At 35.9% G+C, this 21320-nt stretch overlaps 1 protein-coding gene across 1 annotated transcript in view; it reads right to left on the minus strand.

The window, feature by feature from the left end:
* Positions 1–919: 919 nt before the first annotated feature.
* SYT14 (synaptotagmin 14) overlaps positions 920–21320 on the minus strand; it is a 106178-nt gene continuing 85777 nt past the window's right edge. The window contains exons 5-6 of the mRNA XM_081824866.1: positions 6614–6803; positions 920–2730 (exon numbers count right to left, since the gene is read on the minus strand). Coding sequence (XP_081680992.1) covers positions 2417–2730; positions 6614–6803 — 504 coding nt within the window. The 3' untranslated portion in view covers positions 920–2416. The remainder of the gene's footprint in view (positions 2731–6613; positions 6804–21320) is intronic.

Genomic DNA, 21320 nt, shown 5'->3' on the forward strand with positions numbered 1-21320 from the left:
GTCCTTCTTGAAAAACCTTTAATATTGTTGATTAATTTTTAAGCCATACTGGATTTGATATCTATACCAGATAACCCCGTAATGATGGACCAAAGCGCACACACAGTTCTGGGCAGAGTCTGAAGAAAGCCAGATTTAGCAAGTAACAGCTAGTTAGGTCTTTTCATCACTGAAGGAGAAAGCACCACACTGGTCTCATAATGTGTTCAATTACTGATTAGGCTTTGTTACAGCTACGACTAAGACTAACTCTTTCCATTAGGAAGATCCCAGTTCTTAGCAATGCAGTCAGTTGTTTCAAAGCCAGAAAAGATCCTCGTTGCGTGAAATGCTTAAATCCAATTTCTCACTAAGGTCTACAACCCCCCTTCAAATCTCTTCCCATACTGTTGCTGAAAATATGTATGTGAGATATTTCACCATTTGATACAGATTCTAACTTTGTAACTTAACTCATTTATTAAAAAACCCTGGAAAAAGCTCGTTAGTGTAACAATAGAAGAATGGGTTTTCTCTTTAATGCAACTCTGTGACATACATTCTTAAACCTCAGGTCACCCAATGTAACATCTGTATTTTATCTTATAATTCGTGTATATGGGTGCATAGAGCTGCCATTTTTTAAACTAAAAAGTATTAGGAGTTCACTGTCTTTTTGGATTTCTTTTAAGGCCTTTCAGTAGAGCCAAGCTGAAATAATAATGTCTATGCACAGTTTTGTTATTGTGGTAATAACAAGTCCTCGTGTAATAACAAGCACTAATATATAGTGCTTAGTTGGGACTAGGAACAATGGTATGCTGCTTTTTAGTAACTGGTAAATAGTATGTTTTTGTCTAGTTTAATTAGAAATTAGAAAGAGAAGAAAGAAAATATTTTTCATATATACAAAACATATTCTATTTTAATAAAGTATATGCATAAATTATATACTGGGCAAGAAGCAAAATTAAAAAGAAAACAGCTTATGATATTCCTGATTAATAAGAGTTCCTAAATATAAAAACAACAAACGAAAATGCCTTGCCATTTAAAAAAATTAGCACATTATACAACTTTTACATACTTCAGAGGAAATAAAGATCTTGTGACACTGTTCTGAGGAATCTTTACATTTATAAAAATTGAAGGCCTAATTTTGCAAATACAACTTTCAAGCTGTATGAGCAAATGTAACTTACATGAAAGGCACAGAATGACGTCACGTTGAAGAACGTATCTGTAAGTTCCATAAAATCTAGTCACAGGTCACTAGAAATTTCATAAGGAATCTCAGAACTGTTTTTAACATGATGTTCTGATTCAAACTGAGAACTGGAGAGTCTTTAGATCACAAGTACAAATTGAAGTAAGACTGAAGAAGATTTAGAGAGAGAACAGTTTCTTATTGGAACTATCCCTGCTTTATGCAGTGTTGGTCATTCCATTCTCAGAGCAGACAATTAACATTTTCTTTAACTTGAACGGTTTTCAATTTTCAACAGCTTATCTACTCTATTTTTTTTTTTAGTTTGTAAAAAAAACGTATCTTCACATTACTACAATTTTAAAGAGTCAGTTGTTGAAAGGATTTGAAAGTAAAGTCCTGCTCTATTAGCTTCCTACATTGGAATACAAGAATACAGGAAGTGCTTTCAACAGAAAGTTACGTAGTTCTACAGTACAACCTGTCTAAGAGACTCTTGCAAAGGACCAGTCCAGTGACTGGGTCTCTTTGGATCAGGCAAAAGCAGAGGCAAATGAAGAAATGAGTTGTTGGGCTTTTCTAAATAACATATAGAAAAATTCCTTTATGAAAATGAATACGTGCTTGCACTTGAGATTGAGTGCTATTGAGAAGAATGAGGCACAATGAAACTAAGTGCACAAAGGGAAAATTTCTGAAATAAGACAATTTTCTATGTAATTGAAATCCTTCACCATTAGATATGCCTCATGATAGAGCTGGAGACCTACTTTTTCAGCTTAAAGAACATTGCCAACACCAGGGATGGGCCAGTCAAAATACGTGTTTCCTGGTTAACATGTAGGGTGATCCTAAAACAGTGTTGCAACTAAAAATTCTGATTTAAAAAAATCACTTATAGTTTTGATTTTTTTTTTTCCATGAAATTACTGGCTCTTTTGCCAAAGTAAACTTAACTTCAAACCAAAAGTATGTTCTTAAAGCTCTGGAGGACTGTTAACAATGATGATGCAAGTGTCTCATTTCCCAAACAAGCTCTACCAGAGACACATCTTTTCTTCATTTGTGTCAGTATTAGACGCTCTTTCCGCAGACCTTAACGCATTCTGGTAGAATGTTGAGGATGATGCTTCAAAGAACAGCTCTTCTAATGGTGACTAGGTAAAAACAGTGATGCTGCAATCAGAGATAATGCTGCCTTGGATTGTAATTGCTTGGTTGCCCTATTCATCATGACTCTAGTAACGCATGCCATCTACACACTTGCTGTCCTTTCGACTCTTTCATTTCAGTCCAGTGATTGAGCTCCTCTTCTCCAGAGCTGTTCAGACCTAAAGAAATCCAGCCTATCATCTCTTTTCTTTTCATGCTGCGTTTGTTATACACAGACAGTATGAGTGTCACATCAGAAAGTTGAAATAGGGCCACTTGAAAAACAAAAGTTTCCTTGTATACTGGATTAGGCTGCCCTCTGCGGATGGATGTCTTGCATTTGGACATCTCTTGACCCATGGAATTCAGGAGAGTTAATTTAACATACGTATCTACAGAAAAAAAAAAAAAATACCACAAATATCATTTGAAACAAACTCAAAACACCTTTCTTGTGATGTTTGCTGAGAACGTGAAGTCTTTATACTTTATAAGGATATGGTGTATACCATGTTTAATGGAAATTCAACGAATTCCATTTTGATGCTGATGCTTATAGAATGTGACAAGTACAGAGAATGCAAATCTTTTGTGGGTCATAATATCTCAACCTCACTACTTCTACGTCATAGTTAGAATTTAAAGGTATACCTCATAATCCTTCCTCCACCCTCCCACCCCCAATCCTTGACCTCCCACTACCACCCCTACCCAACCCCATCCCCATTTAGCTTCACTAAGCAGGACATCATAGCATTAATAAACACTTAGCAAGCTCAATTAGCCACAACACTGTAAAGCATTCCACTGTGTTTTCAGAGAATAAGAATAAACAAACAAATAGAAATGAAGGCAAATGGTAAAGAGAAAAAGAAGACAAGAATGCAAAGATGACATCAAAACAGCTTAGGATGAAATGTCAAAAAAATCTCTGCATGGATGTGGTTTTTAAATATATTTTAAAAACATTTAAAAGGGCCAAAATGAAGCCAAATGCATTAAGGGCTCAAAGTTTAGCAAATCAAGGAAAACTTTCTCCTGGTTTCATGCAAGAGTACATTTAATGTGCTTTTTGGATAGTTAAAATAAATACTACAGGATTCTTTTTTTTTTGGCAGAATTTAATGTAAAATTTAAAGTATGGTATTCTTAATTGTTTTCATGAATTACAAAAAAAAATGGATGTGATGTTTAGTGTATAAAGTGAAACATAACAGTTCATTGCCTGATTATTTGGGAGATAAACCCTCTCTTCAAACAACTGTGTTTTCAGGTTCTTTAGACTCATGCAAATGATCTTCAGCATGGTGATCCATCATGTGTACTTCATATCAAAATTTCAATTAATTTTAATGAAAATTGCAATATTTCTCATGAGATATCTATTGTATGAATCAAAATACAATACATGAAAAATAAAACCTTTAATTTAAAAAGTTTTGCTTATTTTATACATACTCTGAATACCATCATCCATAATCAGAGATAAATTCTAAGTTAGTTTTATTTAAAGTACCACAGATAATAAATGTGCATTTTTTTGGAAACCAACATGGTGGACAGCTTCCCTGCTGGCAAGTTTTAGGGTATTTTGTTTTTGCATGAAAAGACAACATCCAATTAGCCTCTACAGGAACTCACCTCGGATTATATAAACCTGTCCACCTATCAAGTGTTTTAGACAACAGAACAGTCCATCTGACAACAGGGGGTGGAAAGCAGTAAAAGAAATAATGACCAGATGTCAATTGTTGGGTGAAAGAGGGTCAAAGGTTAGAATTAAAGAGGAAACACTGTTCACTGGAGTTGGAAGAACACAAAACTTTAGCATTTTAATTCAGGTAGAGGGGCTGAACAAAAGGGTTGTTGGGTAAATTTCATGGAATGAGAATTTTTAAGGTCCTTGTGTAATCTTAAACAAAAAGTACACTGTTTTAAAGGGGGAACATCTTTATAATGATATCCTCTTGGTCTAAAGCACATTGAACATAGAATCATGCAAATTATCAGACTATATAAAAGACTGAATAAAAGTCATTGTAAGACTACTATTATGCTAAGTTTTGAAGTCTATCCATGCAATAGTAAATATTTCAAATACTTCTATTACTTTCAATGTAATACAAAAAAATTAAGTTTAAACAAAATAAAATAGGACTATTAAAAGTTTTGCTCTTGAATGTTCCGATTGTTTCTCTGGATTATTCAGTTGATAACACAGTTCAAGGCCTAGAACTAGGTATATACGAAGAGTCACAATCTTATATAACATATACAGTATAAGACAGACCGATAAAACTGTATTATATTTTACTTTATAAATACTCCACTTCATACAATTTTTTTAAAGATTTTATTTACATACAATTAATTTTAATGTTGACTTATATTTACCTACTAGCTGCCTCCCAGCTAACACCCTTAACCACCCTGATATTGAAGATCTAATTCTAAAATAATGGAAATTGCTCTAACTTACTCTTTAACCTGAAAACACCTACTCTAAGTTGTGGATGCTAATCTCTCAACCTGTTTATTACCCACCCTGCCTCCATTCCCCCTCCTCTTCATTTTAGTTCTGGTTTCTCTGTTTCTATCAGAGTGGGTACAAGCAAGGACAGAAAGGCAAGCATATCATTCCATTCTGCTAGCTTCTAGCATCTCAAGATAAATATACGTCAAAAAATCAAACTGTTAGCTAAAGCAGGAATGGCAAGCTGAGAGCTGCTGGCTGGATGTAACCCCACATAATATTTTGTTTATCTGTTACAGTGTTCAGAAGTTTTGACTCTGAATGTCTCGAGGCAGGGTATGCATGCTTGCATTTGTCACTGCCTCACAATGCTCCTTATCTTTCACCTGCCAAGTTTGTTCATTTAAGTTACTTCCCAGACCATTTGAGTTTGCATTCTAAGTATGTATCAATAAAGAGAACCCAGGTCACACTTCCAAAGCTGTTTATTCTAGTAATTGCTTCTTTCCTCCCTCTGAACTCTTCCTTCTGAAAGGAGAAAGGGGACAATAATAATTCCATCCTTCTTTTATGCACCTTTATCTGATTTGAGTCTCACAGTTACCCTGTGACAGACACAACCTCAATTTTACATATGAGGAAACAGACTTAGGGGAGTTAGGTTACTCATCCAAGGGTAGAAGAATACACATAATTTTGGCCTTCTGACTTTTAATTCAGGAATAGATACATTCCATGATATCTGTAAGAAGCAAGGTTTCCAATATTACTTAGGGAAAACTAAATATTATTTGTGTGACTTTTCACTTGAATTAAAAAGACAATGTTGAAGACATCTGGAGGTAAATGAATTAATTTAATTCAAGGGAGGAAAAAGTTTCCCCTCCAATAATTATTTGAGACTCTGAGTAAAAGATGGCTTTAAGCAAGTCTGTGAGAAATCTTTAAGTAAATTTAAGGTGGCCATTACTATTCAAGATTTCCTTTCAACTTTTTTAGCTTAGGAGACTAACAGCTTTGATTTCAGAGAAGTATAAAGAAGCTGTTACGTTCTCAACTCATTCCTACAGATATCGACAAACGGTTTTGGAGGTCTAGTGAGCGACGATCTCTCCGCACTCCCATAATCTGCCTCCACCCCCATGAGCAGGAAGAGAGGTAAGGAGGGAGGTGTGACAGGCACATAGAGCAGGGCATAGTACCCCATCTTGCTTTCCTCTCCTCGCATCTAGGGGAAATATCAAACTATTCCTTATTCTACTTGTCCTGGGAAAGGCAAAGCCAAGCCATTTAAGAGAAGACTCGCTGGCAGTACTAATTTATAATATTAAAGGAGGAAAAATGTGAGGAAACAGTTTCTTCTTAAATAATCTTAACAGAGAAAAGAGAAAAAATACAGAATTATTAACATTAGTTCATAGTACTGCATGCAGACAGAAAACACCACATCATTCTTCAGTTGACACCAACAGCCATATATATTCTTGACCATATCTGTGGAATATTACTAACTTTAAAAAACTCTAACTTTTTCTAGCATTGGAAGATAATGGCTATGATAGGGATAATTTATTCGGCAGACACTATGAAAAATTAAAAGTCTTGTCACCTTACAATATTTTGAATTTCAAATTTTTCTACTTCCCAAATGACTGGAAATAGAAAACATGAAACAGATTGGCTGATGATTATACCATTTCATTTTGATCGGTTAAGACTAAATGATAGGATTGAGGCCCCTAACACTGAGAGTCCCGTAAGTGCAGAAAACATAAGCATTAAAAAAATTTTTTTTCACTCACTGGGTGGTCTGTTTGCTGCCAAGTTTTTGAAGTGGCTGCCTTTTATCACTTCTGCTGATAGTCTTCCAGTTGTGGCATTATAAAGCAGGCCAATGAGAATTTCTGGAACCGAGCCATGTTCAAGAGACTGACATGAGGATGTACTTTCACTACAGGACATTTCTGACACACTCATTTGGGAGTCACAGCCCTGTAATCAAGAATGAAATCTTTATAGTATTTTGTGAAAAAGATATATTAAGAGATACATCGTTAATGCTGTGTTACTGGAATTAGGTAAATCACAATAAAGACAAGAGCTGCAGGCAAAATTCCCAAAACACTAAATCAGAAATGCTGTTCTTAGTGTATTTTAGTCCCTGGATCTCTTTTCATTACATAGCAGTCAAAGAAATAATAGGACATGAGAAGGTTTCATAAATCCCTACACATTTATATACAAATCAGAGAGGATAAATTTCTTACACTCACAGGTGTTAATGAACTATTTTCGGAACGTGAAAAATTGTTGTTTAAAGACTGACACAGACTCAGACTCAATTACAATAAGTGTAAATGTCTTCACTGTGTCTTTAATGACAAAGATTGGTAAACTCTGATTAAATAAATAAAACTCTGCTATTTATAAGTCAATAATGTAAAACACTGAGAAACAGAAAGTTGAAAAGGATGGGAAATTATTTATCGTGCAAATAATAACTAAAAGAAAATTGTAGCTACATTAATATCAGTCAAGGTTAGCCATTAATAGTAATAACCATTACTAGAGATGAAGAGAGAAACTCAATTTGAACTTTCAATTTACCAGGAAGATAAAATAGGTCCAAATTTGCATGTATTTAGTAACATGGGCTCAGAATATAGAAAGCAGAAATTGCCAGAACTAGAAAGAGAAATAGGCGAATCTACAACCAGTGGGGATGACTTTAGCATACTTTCTTTTAGTAACAGACCAAACAGACAAACACAGTAAATATGTAGAAGAGTTGAATATCACAATAAGCAAAACTGACCTAATGGTAATATGCAGAACAGCATACCCTACAACTATGAAATACACATCTTCTTAAGCATGTAGTGGTATTCTTACAAAACTATTTATAAAAATGAAGCAAATAGCAAAGATTTTCAAATGGCAGAAATCATTCAGAATAGGGCTTTTAATCAGCTAGAAATCAAAACTATCTCCTAGTAAAGAAAACAATACCTATATGCTTGGAAATAACCCATGGTAACTAAATGATAATGAAAACAAATTATCTGAAAAGAGTACTAAAAATAGATAAATGTTAGAGAGTCCAATTTAAGAAGAAAGAGAAGGCATGACTAGCAAATATCAGGAATCAGGAATGAAAAAGGAGACATCACCACATATGCTATAGACCACAAAAACATAAAAGGATAGTAAAAACAACTTTTTTCCCAATAAATTTGAAATTCTGATGAAATGGACAGATTCCTAGAAAACCACAGCTAACGAAGATGCACACAAGAAGAAATAGAATATCTGAACAGTGTTGCTGAAGAGATTGAATTTATAATTAAAAACCTTTCCAAAACAAGCAAAAAACAAAACTAAAAACCTTTAGCTAGAAGGCTTCACTGGTGAATTCTAATGAATACTGCTAGTCTTAGGAAAACTCTTCCAGATAGTAGGGAAAGAGGAAACTCTCCAGTTGACTTTCAGAATCTAGCAAAACCTTAAAGTGAAAGCCTGACCAGGACATTATGAGAAAAATTACAGAATTTTCTCTTTCACGAACTTAGATTTAAAAATCTAAATTAAATGATTAGCAAACCAAATCTAGCAATGTGTAACATCATACTTAAGAGAAAAATTTTTGAATGTTTCCCCTTTGAAACTGGGGATGTGACAATGGTGCCAACTATTACCACTTCTAGTCAACACTGTAGTGGAGATTCCAGCCAGTGAAAGTCCTAGCCTTACTAAACGCAACGCAACGCAACGCAATAAAAGGTATAATGATTTGGAAGGGGAGGAGATAAAACCGTCCTCAGGTGCAGATTATGTAATTAGGTACAAAAGAAATCTAAAGTCCACAGATGAATTACAATTGTATACAAAGGTAAAAATTTTAAGTCCATACATTGGCTATACACCAGCGACAAATCTAAAAATAAAATTTATTCAAAAATAGCATTTAGGGGCGCCTGGCTGGCTTAGTTGATAGAGTGAGCGACTCCTTGGTCTCAGGGTCATGAGTTCAAGCCCCACATTGGGTGTGGAGCCCACTTAAAATAAAAATTGAAAAGAAAATTTTTAATTAGCATTTATATTAGAGCATAAGGTATCAAGTATCTACGAACAAATGTACAAGTGATACATGAGGCCTCTACACAGAAAACTATGAATAGAGGCAAACTGAGAAGCGCTACACAGATATACTATTGTAATGTATCAGAAAGCCCAATTTTGTAATATTATCTCTAAACTGATCTACAGATGAAATGCAGTAACAGTTGAAATCTCAACAGGTTTCTTTATGGAGCCTGACAAGCTAATCCCGAAGTGCTCACGGTCTATACATACAACGCAGTATTATTCAGCCTTATAAAAGAAGGAAATGTGACAACATGGATGAACCTGGGGATGTGATGCTGAGTGAAATAAGCCAGACACAGACAAATACTGCATGATTCCACTTATATGAAATATGTAAAACAGTCACAACCACAGAAGCAGAGAGCAGAACGTCGGTAGCCAAAGGGTGGGGGTAGGGAAAATGGGGAGTTGCTGTTCAACGAGTATATAGTTACAGTTATCCAAGATAAATAAGTTCTAGAAATCTGCTGTACAATGTAGTGCCTATAATTAACAATATTGTATTGTACGCTTAGACATTTGTTAAAGGGTAGACATCATGTTAAATGTTCTTACCACAATAAAATAAAATAATAAAATAAAAATTAACACAGTAGAATGCCCTGTTCTACAAGTATCAAAATTTATCATAAAGCTACATTATTTAAGATAATGTGACAAAAACAATGTAAAATACACTAACAGAATAGAAAGCCCACAAATTAACCTAGGCATAACAGACAATTTACAACAAGGGTAGAACTACAAAGCAGTGGGGAAAGGATCATCTTTTTAATGAATAGTGCTAAGACAATTGATTATCCATCCAGAAATAAATGAAAATTAACCCCTACCTCAAAACATACCAAAAAGTCCATTCTGAATTTAAATATGAAAAGCAAAATGATAAATCCATATGTTAACATATGGGATTATATTCATGATCTCAGGGTAGGGAAAGACTTCCTAAAGAGGACAGAATCATAAAGGAAATCTTGGGTGAATCTGAAAATGTTAAAATTAAGCATTTCTGAGCTTCAGCAGAATCTTTCAGGATGGTGAAAAGGCAAACAACCGGGTGTGAGAGAGGTCTAGAACACATACACTGCACGATCAGCTCAAATCCAGAATACGTAAAGAACACTTATAAATCAACACAGTATAAAAAGAGCCAGACACTTGAACAGCAACTTTACAGAATAGCCAATAAATATATGAAATGTTGTTCAACTTTATTAGTAATGCGGGAAATGGAAATGAAAACCATGTGGCATCCCTATACAGAGAGGCTGAAATAATAGTGTGGCTAGGACACAGAGCAATGGGAACTTGCAAGAGCCCTCTGGTGGTAAAGAAATATGGCTTTTAAAAATGTTAAAAACACACATACCTTATGACCTGCCAATATACACCCATCAGAAATATGTGATATGTCATATCAAAAGACATACGAAAGAATGTCCATAGCAGCATTGTTCCCAAGGGCCCCAAACAGCAGAATGGATAAATAATTTGTGGTGAGTTCATATCATACAGCAACGATACCGTACACACTCCACAGCAATGAAAACTAATTATAACTACATTTACAAACATGACTTCGAGTGAAAAATGTTGAACCTAAAAAGATACTTGGCTGTATTAACTCCATTTATGTAAATTTCAAAGACAGCAACCACCACCACAACAAAAAAAACCAAAACCAAAGACCAGATAAAACTAAACCATAGTATTTCAAATGCATGAATAGGAGCAAGTAAGAAAGTGATCAATGTAAAAGTTAAAATTGTGGTTAACTCTAGGGGTGGGGAGAGAAGGTACAGTGATTGGGAAGGGCATGATGGGGGTATCTGGGGGTACTGGTAACGTTTACTTCTTGACCTGGATTGCAGTTTACATGGGTTGTACATTTTTGTTTTTCATACTTTTAAAAAAAAAATATTGATTTATTTGAGAGAGAGCGCACGTACAAGCAGGGGAAATGGCAAAGGGAGAGGGAGAAGCAGACTCCCTGCTAAGCAGGGAGCTTGATCCCAGGACCCTGAGATCATGACCTGAGCTGAAGGCAGATCCTTAACCGACTGAGCCACCCAGGCGCCCCTGTTTTTCATATTTTTCTAATGTGTGTTAGATTTCAAAAGATAAAAGGCTTAATGAAAGAATTACATAATACAAGGACACAATATATACACAAATTAATGTATGGTGATAAAAATAAATATTTAGAACTTTCTCTTAAGATTCCTAAGGGAATTAACTGCACAAGTTCAAAAAAAGATAACACTATTTTCTATAATGGGTTTTTAGATTTAAAACATTTTAGATGTAGATTTTTCAAATTTAAAAAAATCTAAAAATGTTTTATACAAATCTTCGAGTCTACAGTTGGCTTTATATGTGGTTAAGGATAATTAATGCATACCTGGGAACCGAAATAACTCACTGGGCTAGTATTCGGAGGGATAAAATCTCATATTTTCAAATCTAACTCTAAATCACAGAGGAGAAAGCCAAAAGGAATATATATCTTATATTCCTAAATCATGGGTACACAAAACACATAGTTTGGTATGTTTTCATGACAGTTGGAGGAGAAAACATAATTTTAGTAAGTTTCAATTAGGATATATCATCACTTATGAAAATAGTGTCAAAAACATGCTCAAGCACAGTTGGTGCATTTGCTACATTAGGCTATTATACTAGCAGCATCTGTTAGAATACTGTGAAATACATTTTTTCATAATACAGTATTTTTCACATTAACCTACTCTCAGGTAATAACATGTGAATCTAATATTTTCTTATTAACGCAGAGGTCATATTGCCAATTTTGAGCAACAAAGTGATGTACCAAGAAAGTCCTGGGAAAGGCCTTTCTTGGGCTTCTGAGGAAAACAGCCAACTCCTGTCCTCACTTTACTGCTGCAAAAAATGTCCTTGTCTCCAAGCTCGACAAAAAAGCAAGAGTGATAAGATCCTTGGTGATCACATTCTATTTCAGGAAGCCCTGCTGAAATATAGTAGTGTTAAAGAGAAAAACAAAACACAAAAAACACAAAACACAAAAACACTATCGTCTAAAGGAATCCATTCTGAATTTATTTGGCCCCTTAGAAAAATGCCCATCTCATGGCCTTCCCACCACCATCGGTGTAAGGCCCCTCCGAGGCTGGCATGGGCACGGCAGTCCAAGGAGATCGTGGAACACAACAGAAACAGTGTGGAATAACTATATAAATAGACCAACAGCAGGAAAGGCAAATTAAATACAGATCCTTTATACTCCAGTGGCATCTTTCCTCCGTTCCTCAGGGCATGCTGCTCCATTCGATGTATACTCAGGAATTTCTCCTCTCTCTGCAGACCCCTTCATTAATTTATAACTGGGGCTTGCCTAGGTTGCAGTAACTGCAGGTGATTAACCCGAAGTCAAACAAATCCCAATCATAATTAGGTTCCTTAAAGGAATAGTCCCACAGGCTCCCCAAAGTAAAAGTGTATCTTCTTTCCATCTAACATGGTTTTTTTTTTCTTTTTAATACTTCCTCTCCTCCCCCCTGAGTCCTCTGGCCTAGGGTGGAGGATTATAAGCAATTCTGTGCAAGTAGGAAGAAGTCTATTGAGTTTTTCAGAGAAATGAGTAAACTCTATATAATGTTTACAAGCAGAATTAGTGGTTATGACACCCACTACATGTCCTTAATGGAGTTAATAGGTTAAAATTAGGTGGGAACTTGCAAATACAGAGGAAAAAACCCGTAAGATTAAAAATACAACATAATTCCTATTAAGGAAATGTACTGGGCTTTTTATTAATACTAAATTGATTCTACCTTACTTGTAACCACTTATACTCAGTATTTTTAAGGTAAAACTGCTGAGCTGTGCAATGGTAATTACTATAACTTTGAATAGTTTGTTGAATTTATTTTCACTGTGGCTGGAAGATATTCTCTGGTTTTTAATGTAATTTACACATGAAATGCTTCCATTACACTTTTCTGGAAATGGGCGACGAGGATGCGGAGGGTGCTGCAGTGTGACAAGAGGGAAGTCACCTGCTGCAGCACCTTCCCTCTTCAGGGCCCCTTCTCAAACCCAAGGTGCTCAACTTCTCTCAGGCTAGGGAAGGAGGCGATAACAGAGGCAATTTCAGGGAAGAGAAAGCAAGAACAGCGTAACAGCTCCAAATCTTGCCCCACTCCCTCCCCAATCCAGCGTGAAGGAGAAGCATTCCGTATTTGAGTTGGGGTAGAGCTACCGAGCAACCCCAAAGGATAATGTACGAGTGAGCTAGGGATGGGTGGATATCTTAAATTTCAGAGTAGTGTTGGAATCAGGATCCTTTCAGTTGCCAGTGCCAGGATCTCCAGCTTTAACTAGCTGAAGCAGCTCAAGGGAATGTATTGGCTTCTGTAATCCAACAGTTAATAAGGAGGTAGCCTCAGGTACTCACCGATCCACACTTAACCCAGGTCAGGAGGAACGAGTTCTCCTTGTCCATTTTTGTGGGTGTGTTTCCCAAGTTTGGCTTTATTCTCAGGGAGACTCTTCCCTCCTAGTTGCCAGATCGTTTCCAGCAGTTCTGAGTGTTGTAGGAAAGAGGGAGACAGCATCCTGACTGCTTCAAGCCAAACCCCGGAACTTATGAGTTAGGGCCCACGAGATTTGATTCCGGGGCTTTGGGATAAAGTCACTTCATCAGAAGCACAGGGGCAACTTGGTCTCCCAAGCAAAATCTGGGAACTGTGGCTACAAGGGGAAGGTGTGGATGCTAGGTCGTTTGCCCTCTGTGAGGACTATCACCCACATTATGGAGGAGCTGCTCGTGCGCTGTGACTACTTCCCTCATGCTCTTTGCTGGGTTGGCTCTGCAGTCATCAGCCTTGCAAGAGCCACGGAGGAGGAAAAAATGGCTCAGTGGAAGGGACGGTTACTCTACTCTTGGAGCACAGCTCTGACATTCACGTTAGGTAATGGAGAGTGAAAGAAGACGTAGTAAACTCTCGCTTTCTCTTTCACAAAGTTTTTCTCATATTAACACTGAAAACTTAATAATGCACTGATAAGTTTAAGATATAAGGAAAATTGTAAAACAAACAGAAACAAAATATTTTATATTATCAATACCTGACTACAGTATCATGTAGAAATGGTCATGCAAAATTCCTGCTTTGATTAAGATGTATATGTAAGTATATACGTGTATGCACACAAGTGCACGTTATTTTTCTTGCTGTGTTCAATAGGAACATATTTAATTTGACACTCCTGTATATATGCTTGTAAGATTGGTTTATAAAGTTCATAGATTTTTCTCATGCTCTCAGATAACTCCTATGCCATATAAACTATATCAGAGGATGCAAAAGAAAAGTACCCAGCTTCTCTTTTGAGACTTGTTATAATTTTGACACCGACAAGAACATAAGAAAATTATAAGCCAATCTCACTTATAAACATATATGCAGAAATCCCAAATGAGACACTGTTAAGTTGAATTGTGCAAAATATATATACACTTATGCACATATACATATGTAATCATATACATATATACATACACATATATGTTTTTCATCAAATAGGCATTATCCTGGGAGAGTTATCTGTTCCCTGAAGTTGGGTAAAGCTTGCCTCTGAAGTTCAACCATCTTCTTTTTTCTTTCTTTTATGAGAATCTTTCTACTGATTGAATTTCTTAATGGTAATAAGTCTTTTCATATTTTCTATGATCCCTAAATCACTTTTTAGAAATTTGTATTTTTCAAGAAAATTGCTCATTCCAAAAAGTTTTCAAGTTTGTTTTCCTAGAGTTATTCTCCTTATGGTCTTAAAATTTCCACTGAGGGGCACCTGGGTGGCTCAGTCAGTTAAGCAGCCGACTCTTGATTTTGGCTCAGGCCGTGATCTCAGGGTCATGGGATCGAGCCCCACATGGGGCTCTGGGCTCAGCACAGAGTCTGCTTGAGATTCTCTCCCTCCCCCTCTGCCCCTCCCCCCGCTTATGTGTGTGCTTCCTCTCTCTCTCAAATAAAGTCTTCTAAAAAATAAAAATAAAATTTCCACTAAATTAATGATTATGTCCTCCTTTTCATTTAACATACTGTTTCTTTTTCCTTCCTGATAAACATTTCCAGGGGTTTACCTATTATATTATTAATTTCAAAAAAACTTTTTTGTTAAACCTCTTTACTATTCTTCTTACGATAATTTTTTATTTCAAACTTCTTTAGGTGGAAGAATTTGCACTCTTTCTTATCTTCTTACAAATACCTTCAAGGCTATACATTTCCCTCTACTACTGTTATAGCTGCACCATACAAATTTAATAGTGTTTTCATTTGTTTGATTCTAACTATTTCTAATTTCCATTATGTTTTTTCTTCTGACTCAGAGTTAATTTAGAAAGTTTTTTTGTTTGTTCACTTGAGTATCCAAATATACAGATTTAGGGGATGGGAGTGGTAGGAGATTGCCTCTTTTACCTCACCTTCTAATATGGTACTCCTTAATCATGGAGTTCTAGCTGAAGAGGCCTCCTTGCTATTCCTTTTAACAACACACATACTCTGAGCTCTCAGAATTGGCTGTTCCATCTGCTTGCAATGTTCCTTCCCCAGATATGCACATGGCTAACTACTCCTTGCTTCCAAGTCTGTTGCTCACATGTTACACTCCCAATGAGCTTTATCCTACCTCTTATTTAAAATTATACCTCCTTGAAACCAAAAGTGACAGTATAAAGGCAGGAAACACAAAAGCAGTAAAAATGAGTATTTCTGTAAAAATCAGTCGAGGAACTCACACACAAAAAAGCATATAAAATATAATAACATACACCTAAAACATGGGGGGAAGAGGAGGAAAAATGGGTTCAAACTTGAATGACCATCAACTTAATATAGACTGCTATTTGCAGGAGAGGTTATATCCAAACCTAAAGGTAACCATTTATCAAAAACCACTAATAAATATGTAAAGAATAAAGAAAAAGAAATCCAAATATATCACTAAAGAAAATCAACAAAACATGAAAGATAAGAAAGGATCAGAGAAAATCTCCAGAAACGACAAAACAGATAATAAAATTTCAATAAATATGTGTATCTATCAATGATTACTCTGAATGTAAATGGACTAAATGCTCCGATCGAAAGACAAAGGGTGTCGGAATGGATAAAAAACCAAGATCCATCTATATGCTGCCTACAAGAGACTCATTTTAGACCTAAAGACACCTACAGATTGAAAGTGAGGGGATGGAGAAACATCTACCATGCAAATGGATGTCAAAAGGCAGCCACAGCAGCAATACTCATACTGGACAAACCAGACTTTAAAACAAAGACTGTAAGAAGAGACAAAGATACCATTTTATAAAGGGGACAATCCAACAAGAAAATATGACAATTGTAAATATTTATGTACCCAATGCATGGGAGCACCCAAATATATAAAACAATTAATAACAAACATAAAGGAACTAATTGATAATAATGCAGTAACAGTAGGGGACTTTAATACCCCACTTACATCAATGAACAGATCAATCAAATAGAAAATTAACAAGAAAACAATGGACACACTGGACCAGATGGACTTAAAAAGATACATTCAGAACATTTCATCTTAAAACTGCAGAATACACATTTTTTTCAAGTGCAAATGGAACATTCTCCAGAATACATCATATATTAGGTCACAGAACAGGCCTCTGCAAATACAAAAAGTCTGAAGTCACACCATGCACCTTTTCTGACCACAACGTTATGAAACTAGAAGTCAACCACAAAAATAATCTGGAAAGACCACAAATACATGGAGGTTGAACATGCTACTAAGCAATGAATGGGTCAACCGGGAAATCAAAGAAGAAATTTAAAAAGTACATGGAAACAAATGAAAATGAAAACACAATGGTCCAAAACTTCTGGAATGCAGCAAAAGCGGTCTTAAGAGGGAAGTATATAGCAATAGAGGGCTACCTCAAGAAGAAAAATCTCAAATAAACAACCTTACCTTACACCTAAAGGAGCCAGAAAAAGAACAACAAACAAAGCCTAAAGCCAGCTGAAGGAAGGAAATAATAAAGATTAAAGCAGAAATAAATGATATAGAAACTAAAAATAGAACAGATCTTTGAGGGGCGCCTGGGTGGCTCAGTCGTTTAGCGTCTGCCTTCAGCTCGGGTCATGATCCCAGGGTGCTGGGATCGAGCCCCACATTGGGCTCCTTGCTCAGCAGGGAGCCTGCCTCTCCCTCTGCCTGCCACTCCCCCTGCCTGTGTTCCCTCTCTCACTGTCTGTCAAAAAATAAATAAAAATCTTAAAAAAAAAAAAAAAAAAAGAACAGATCTTTGAAACCAAGAGCTGGTTATTTGAAAAAATGAATAAAATTGATAAACCTCTAGCCAGACTTATCAAGAAGAAAAGAGAAAGGACCCAAATAAATAAAATCACAAACAACAGAGGAGAAATAACAACCAACATCATGGAAACACAATTATGAGAATATTGTGAAAAACTATATGCCAACAAATTGGACAGCCTAGAAGAAACGGATAAGTTCTTAGAAACAAAAACTGAAACAGGAAGAAATAGAAAACTTGAAGAGACTGATAACGAGCAAAGGAATGAATCAGTAATCAAAAAACTCCCAACAAACAAAAGCCCAGGACCAGATGGCCTCACAGGCAAATTCTACCAAACATTTAAAGAAGAGTTAATACCTATTCTTTTCAAACTATTCCAAAAAAAAAAAACAGAAAAGGAAGGAAAACTTCCAAATTCATTCTCTGAGGCCAGCATTATCCTGATACCAAAAGCAGATAAAGACACTACTAAAAAAGAGTACTACAGGCCAAAGTCCCTGATGAACAGAGAATCAAAAATTCTCAAGAAAATATTAGCAAACTGAATGCAACAATACATTAAAAAATTTATTCATCACGATCAAGTGAGATTTCTGGGTTGCAAGAGTGGTTCAATATTTACAAATCAATCAACATGATACATCAAATTAATAAAAGAAAGGGTAAGAACCATATGATCATTTCAGTATGTTCAGAAAAAGCACTTGACAAAGTACAACATCCATTCATGATAAAAACCCTCAACAAAGGAGCTTTACAGGGACCATACTTCAACATAATAAAATCCATCTATGAAAAACCCACAGCTAATATCACCCTCAATGGGGAAAAACTGAGAGCTTCTCCTCTATGGTCAGAAACAGGATAGGATGTCCATTCTCACCACTTTTATTCAACACAGTACTGGAAGTCCTACCCAGGGCAATCAGACAACAAAAAGAAATAAAAGGCATCCAAATCAGTAAGGAAGAAATAAAACTTTCACTACCTGCAGATGACTTGATACCATATATAGAAAACCTGAAAGACTCTACAAAAAAACTGCTAGAACTGATACACGAATTCAGTAAAGTTGCAGGATACAAAATCAATGTACAGAAATTTGTTGCATTTCTATACATCAATAATGAAGCAGCAGAAAGAGAAATTAAGATATCAATCCCATTTATGATTACAACAAGAACAGTAAGATACCTAGGAATAAACCTAACCAAAGCTGTACTCTGTACTCTGAAAACTATAAAACACTGATGAAAGAAATTGAAGATGACACAAAGAAATGGAAAGACATTCCATGCTCATGGATCGGAGAAACAAATATTGTTAAAATGTCTATACTACCAAAAGCAATGAACATACTTAACTCAATTCCTATCAAAATATCAACAGCATTTTCCACAGAGCTAGAACCAACAATCCTAAAATTTGTATGGACCCACAAAGGACCCCGAATAGCCAAAGCAATCTTGAAAAAGAAAAAATAAAGCTGGAGGCATCACAATTCTAGACTTCAAGTTATATTACAAAGTTGTAGTAATCAAAACACTATGGTACTGGCACAAAAATAGACACATCAATCAACAGAATAGAAAACCCAGAAATGAACCCACAATTATATATGGTCAATTAGTCTATGATAAAACAGAAAAGAATACCCAATGGGGAAAAGAATGTCTCTTCAACAAATGGTGTTGGGAACCTGGAAGCCACATGCAAAAGAATGAAACTGGACCACTTTCTTACACCATACATAAAAATCAGTTCAAAATCGGGTGCCTGGGTGGCTCAGTTGGTTAAGCGACTGCCTTCGGCTCAGGTCATGATCCTGGAGTCCCGGGATCGAGTCCCGCATCGGGCTCCCTGCTCGGCGGGGAGTCTGCTTCTCCCTCTGACCCTCCTCCCTCTCATGCTCTCTGTCTCTCATTCTCTCTCTCGCAAATAAATAAAATCTTAAAAAAAAAAAAAAATCAGTTCAAAATGGATGAAAGACCTAAATGTGAAGCCATCAAAATCCTAGAAGAGAACACAGGCAGCAATTTCTTTCTAGACAGGTCTCCTGAGGCAAGGGAAACAAAATACAAAATAAATTATTGGGACTATGTTAAAATAAAAGCTTCTGCACAGCAAAGGAAACAATCAACAAAACTAAAAAGGCAACCTATGGAATGGGAGAAGATATTTGCAAATGACATATCTGATAAAGGGTTAGTATCCAAAACATATAAAGAACTTAAACAAATCAACATCAAAAATCCCAAATAACTCAATTAAAAGTAGGCAGAAGACATGAACAGACATTTTTCCAGAGAGGACATACAGATGGCCAACAGACACATGAAAAGATGCTCATCATCACTTACCATCAGGGAAATGCAAATCAAAACTACAATGAGATATTACTTCACACCTGTCAGAATGGTTAAAACCAACAACACAAGAAACAACAGATGTTGGCAAGGATGTGGAGAAAGGGGAACCCTCTTGCACTGTTGGTGGGAATGCAAGCTGGTGCAGCCACTCTGGATAACAGTATGGAGGTGCCCCAAAAAAGTTAAAAATAGAACTAACCTATGATCCAGCAATTGCACTACTATGTATTTAACAAATAAATACAAGAATTCTAATTCAAAGGGATACAGGTATCCCTATGTTTTTAACAGCATTATCTACAATAGCCAAATTATGGAAAGAGCCCAAGTGTCCACTGATTGATGAATGGATAAAGAAGATGTGGTGTGTATGTACGTGTGTGTGTGTGTGTGTACGTTATATATAATATATATGTATAATGGAATATTACTCAACCATAAAAAAGAATGAAATGTTACCATTTGCAAGGACATGGATGGAGATAGAGAATTATGCTAAGCAAAATAAGTCAGTCAGAGAAAGACAAATATATGACTTCACTCATGTGTGGAATGTGAGAGACAAAACAAATGAGTAAAAGGGAAAAAGAGAGAGAGAGGCAAATAAAGAGACAGACACTTAACTATAGAGAACTGATGGTTACCGGAAGGGAGATGGGTTGGGGGATGGGCAGGTGATGGGAATTCAGGGGGGCACTTGTGATGAGCACCGGATGTTGTATGTAATATTACCTGAAAGTAATATTACACTGTATGTTAACTAACTGGAATCTAAATAAAAACTTAAAATATATATATAAAATCACACCTATCCTTTCCCACTAGCATTCTTGATTCTGCTCATCCTGTTTCTTTTTCCCCCCCATAATACTCATAACCTTGTATGCTGTACACTTATTATATTTATTTATTATGTTTATTGTCTCTCTCCCCCCACACACAATTAAGTTCCACGCAGGTCAAAATTTATTCCTGTTTTTCATTAATGTACACCAAATAACTAGAACAATGTCTGGCAAAGTATGTGTGCAATAGATATATGTTGAATGAATTTCTAATTTCATTGCAATGTGGTCAAAGAAGTTTATTTATATGATATTGATTCTTTTGATATTTGTGGAGACTTCCTTTGTGGCTTAGCATATGGTTGACATTTTTAACTGTTCTACATATGCTTACATTTATTAAGTAGAGGTCTCATATATAAATCAGACTTGTTAAGTGTTACTCAAATCTGCCATATCCTTACTTGTATTTTTCTGCTTGATCTCTCTCTGCTTATTTCAATTCTCTGTTTAACACTCTCTTGGCTCACCATCAGTTCTTCCATCTTACTTTTTCCTTTGAATTCAACGTTTTTTAAAAATTTTTTTTATTAAAAAATTTTTTTTATGTTAATCACCATACATCATTAGTTTTTGATGTAGTGTTCCATGATTCATTGTTTGCGTGTAACACCCAGTAGTCCATGCAGAACGTGTCCTCTTTAATACCTATCACCAGGCTAACCCATCCCCCCAGCCCTCTCCCCTCTAGAACCCTCAGTTTGTTTCTCAGAGTCCATAGTCTCTCATGGTTCGTCTCCCCCTCCGATTTCCCCCCCTTCATTCTTCCCCTCTGCTATCTTTTTTCATTTTT

The sequence above is a fragment of the Leptonychotes weddellii genome, chromosome 6 (assembly GCF_054177405.1).
Source record: "Leptonychotes weddellii isolate Sample4059 chromosome 6, ASM5417740v2, whole genome shotgun sequence".
Classification (NCBI taxonomy): Eukaryota; Metazoa; Chordata; class Mammalia; order Carnivora; family Phocidae; genus Leptonychotes; species Leptonychotes weddellii.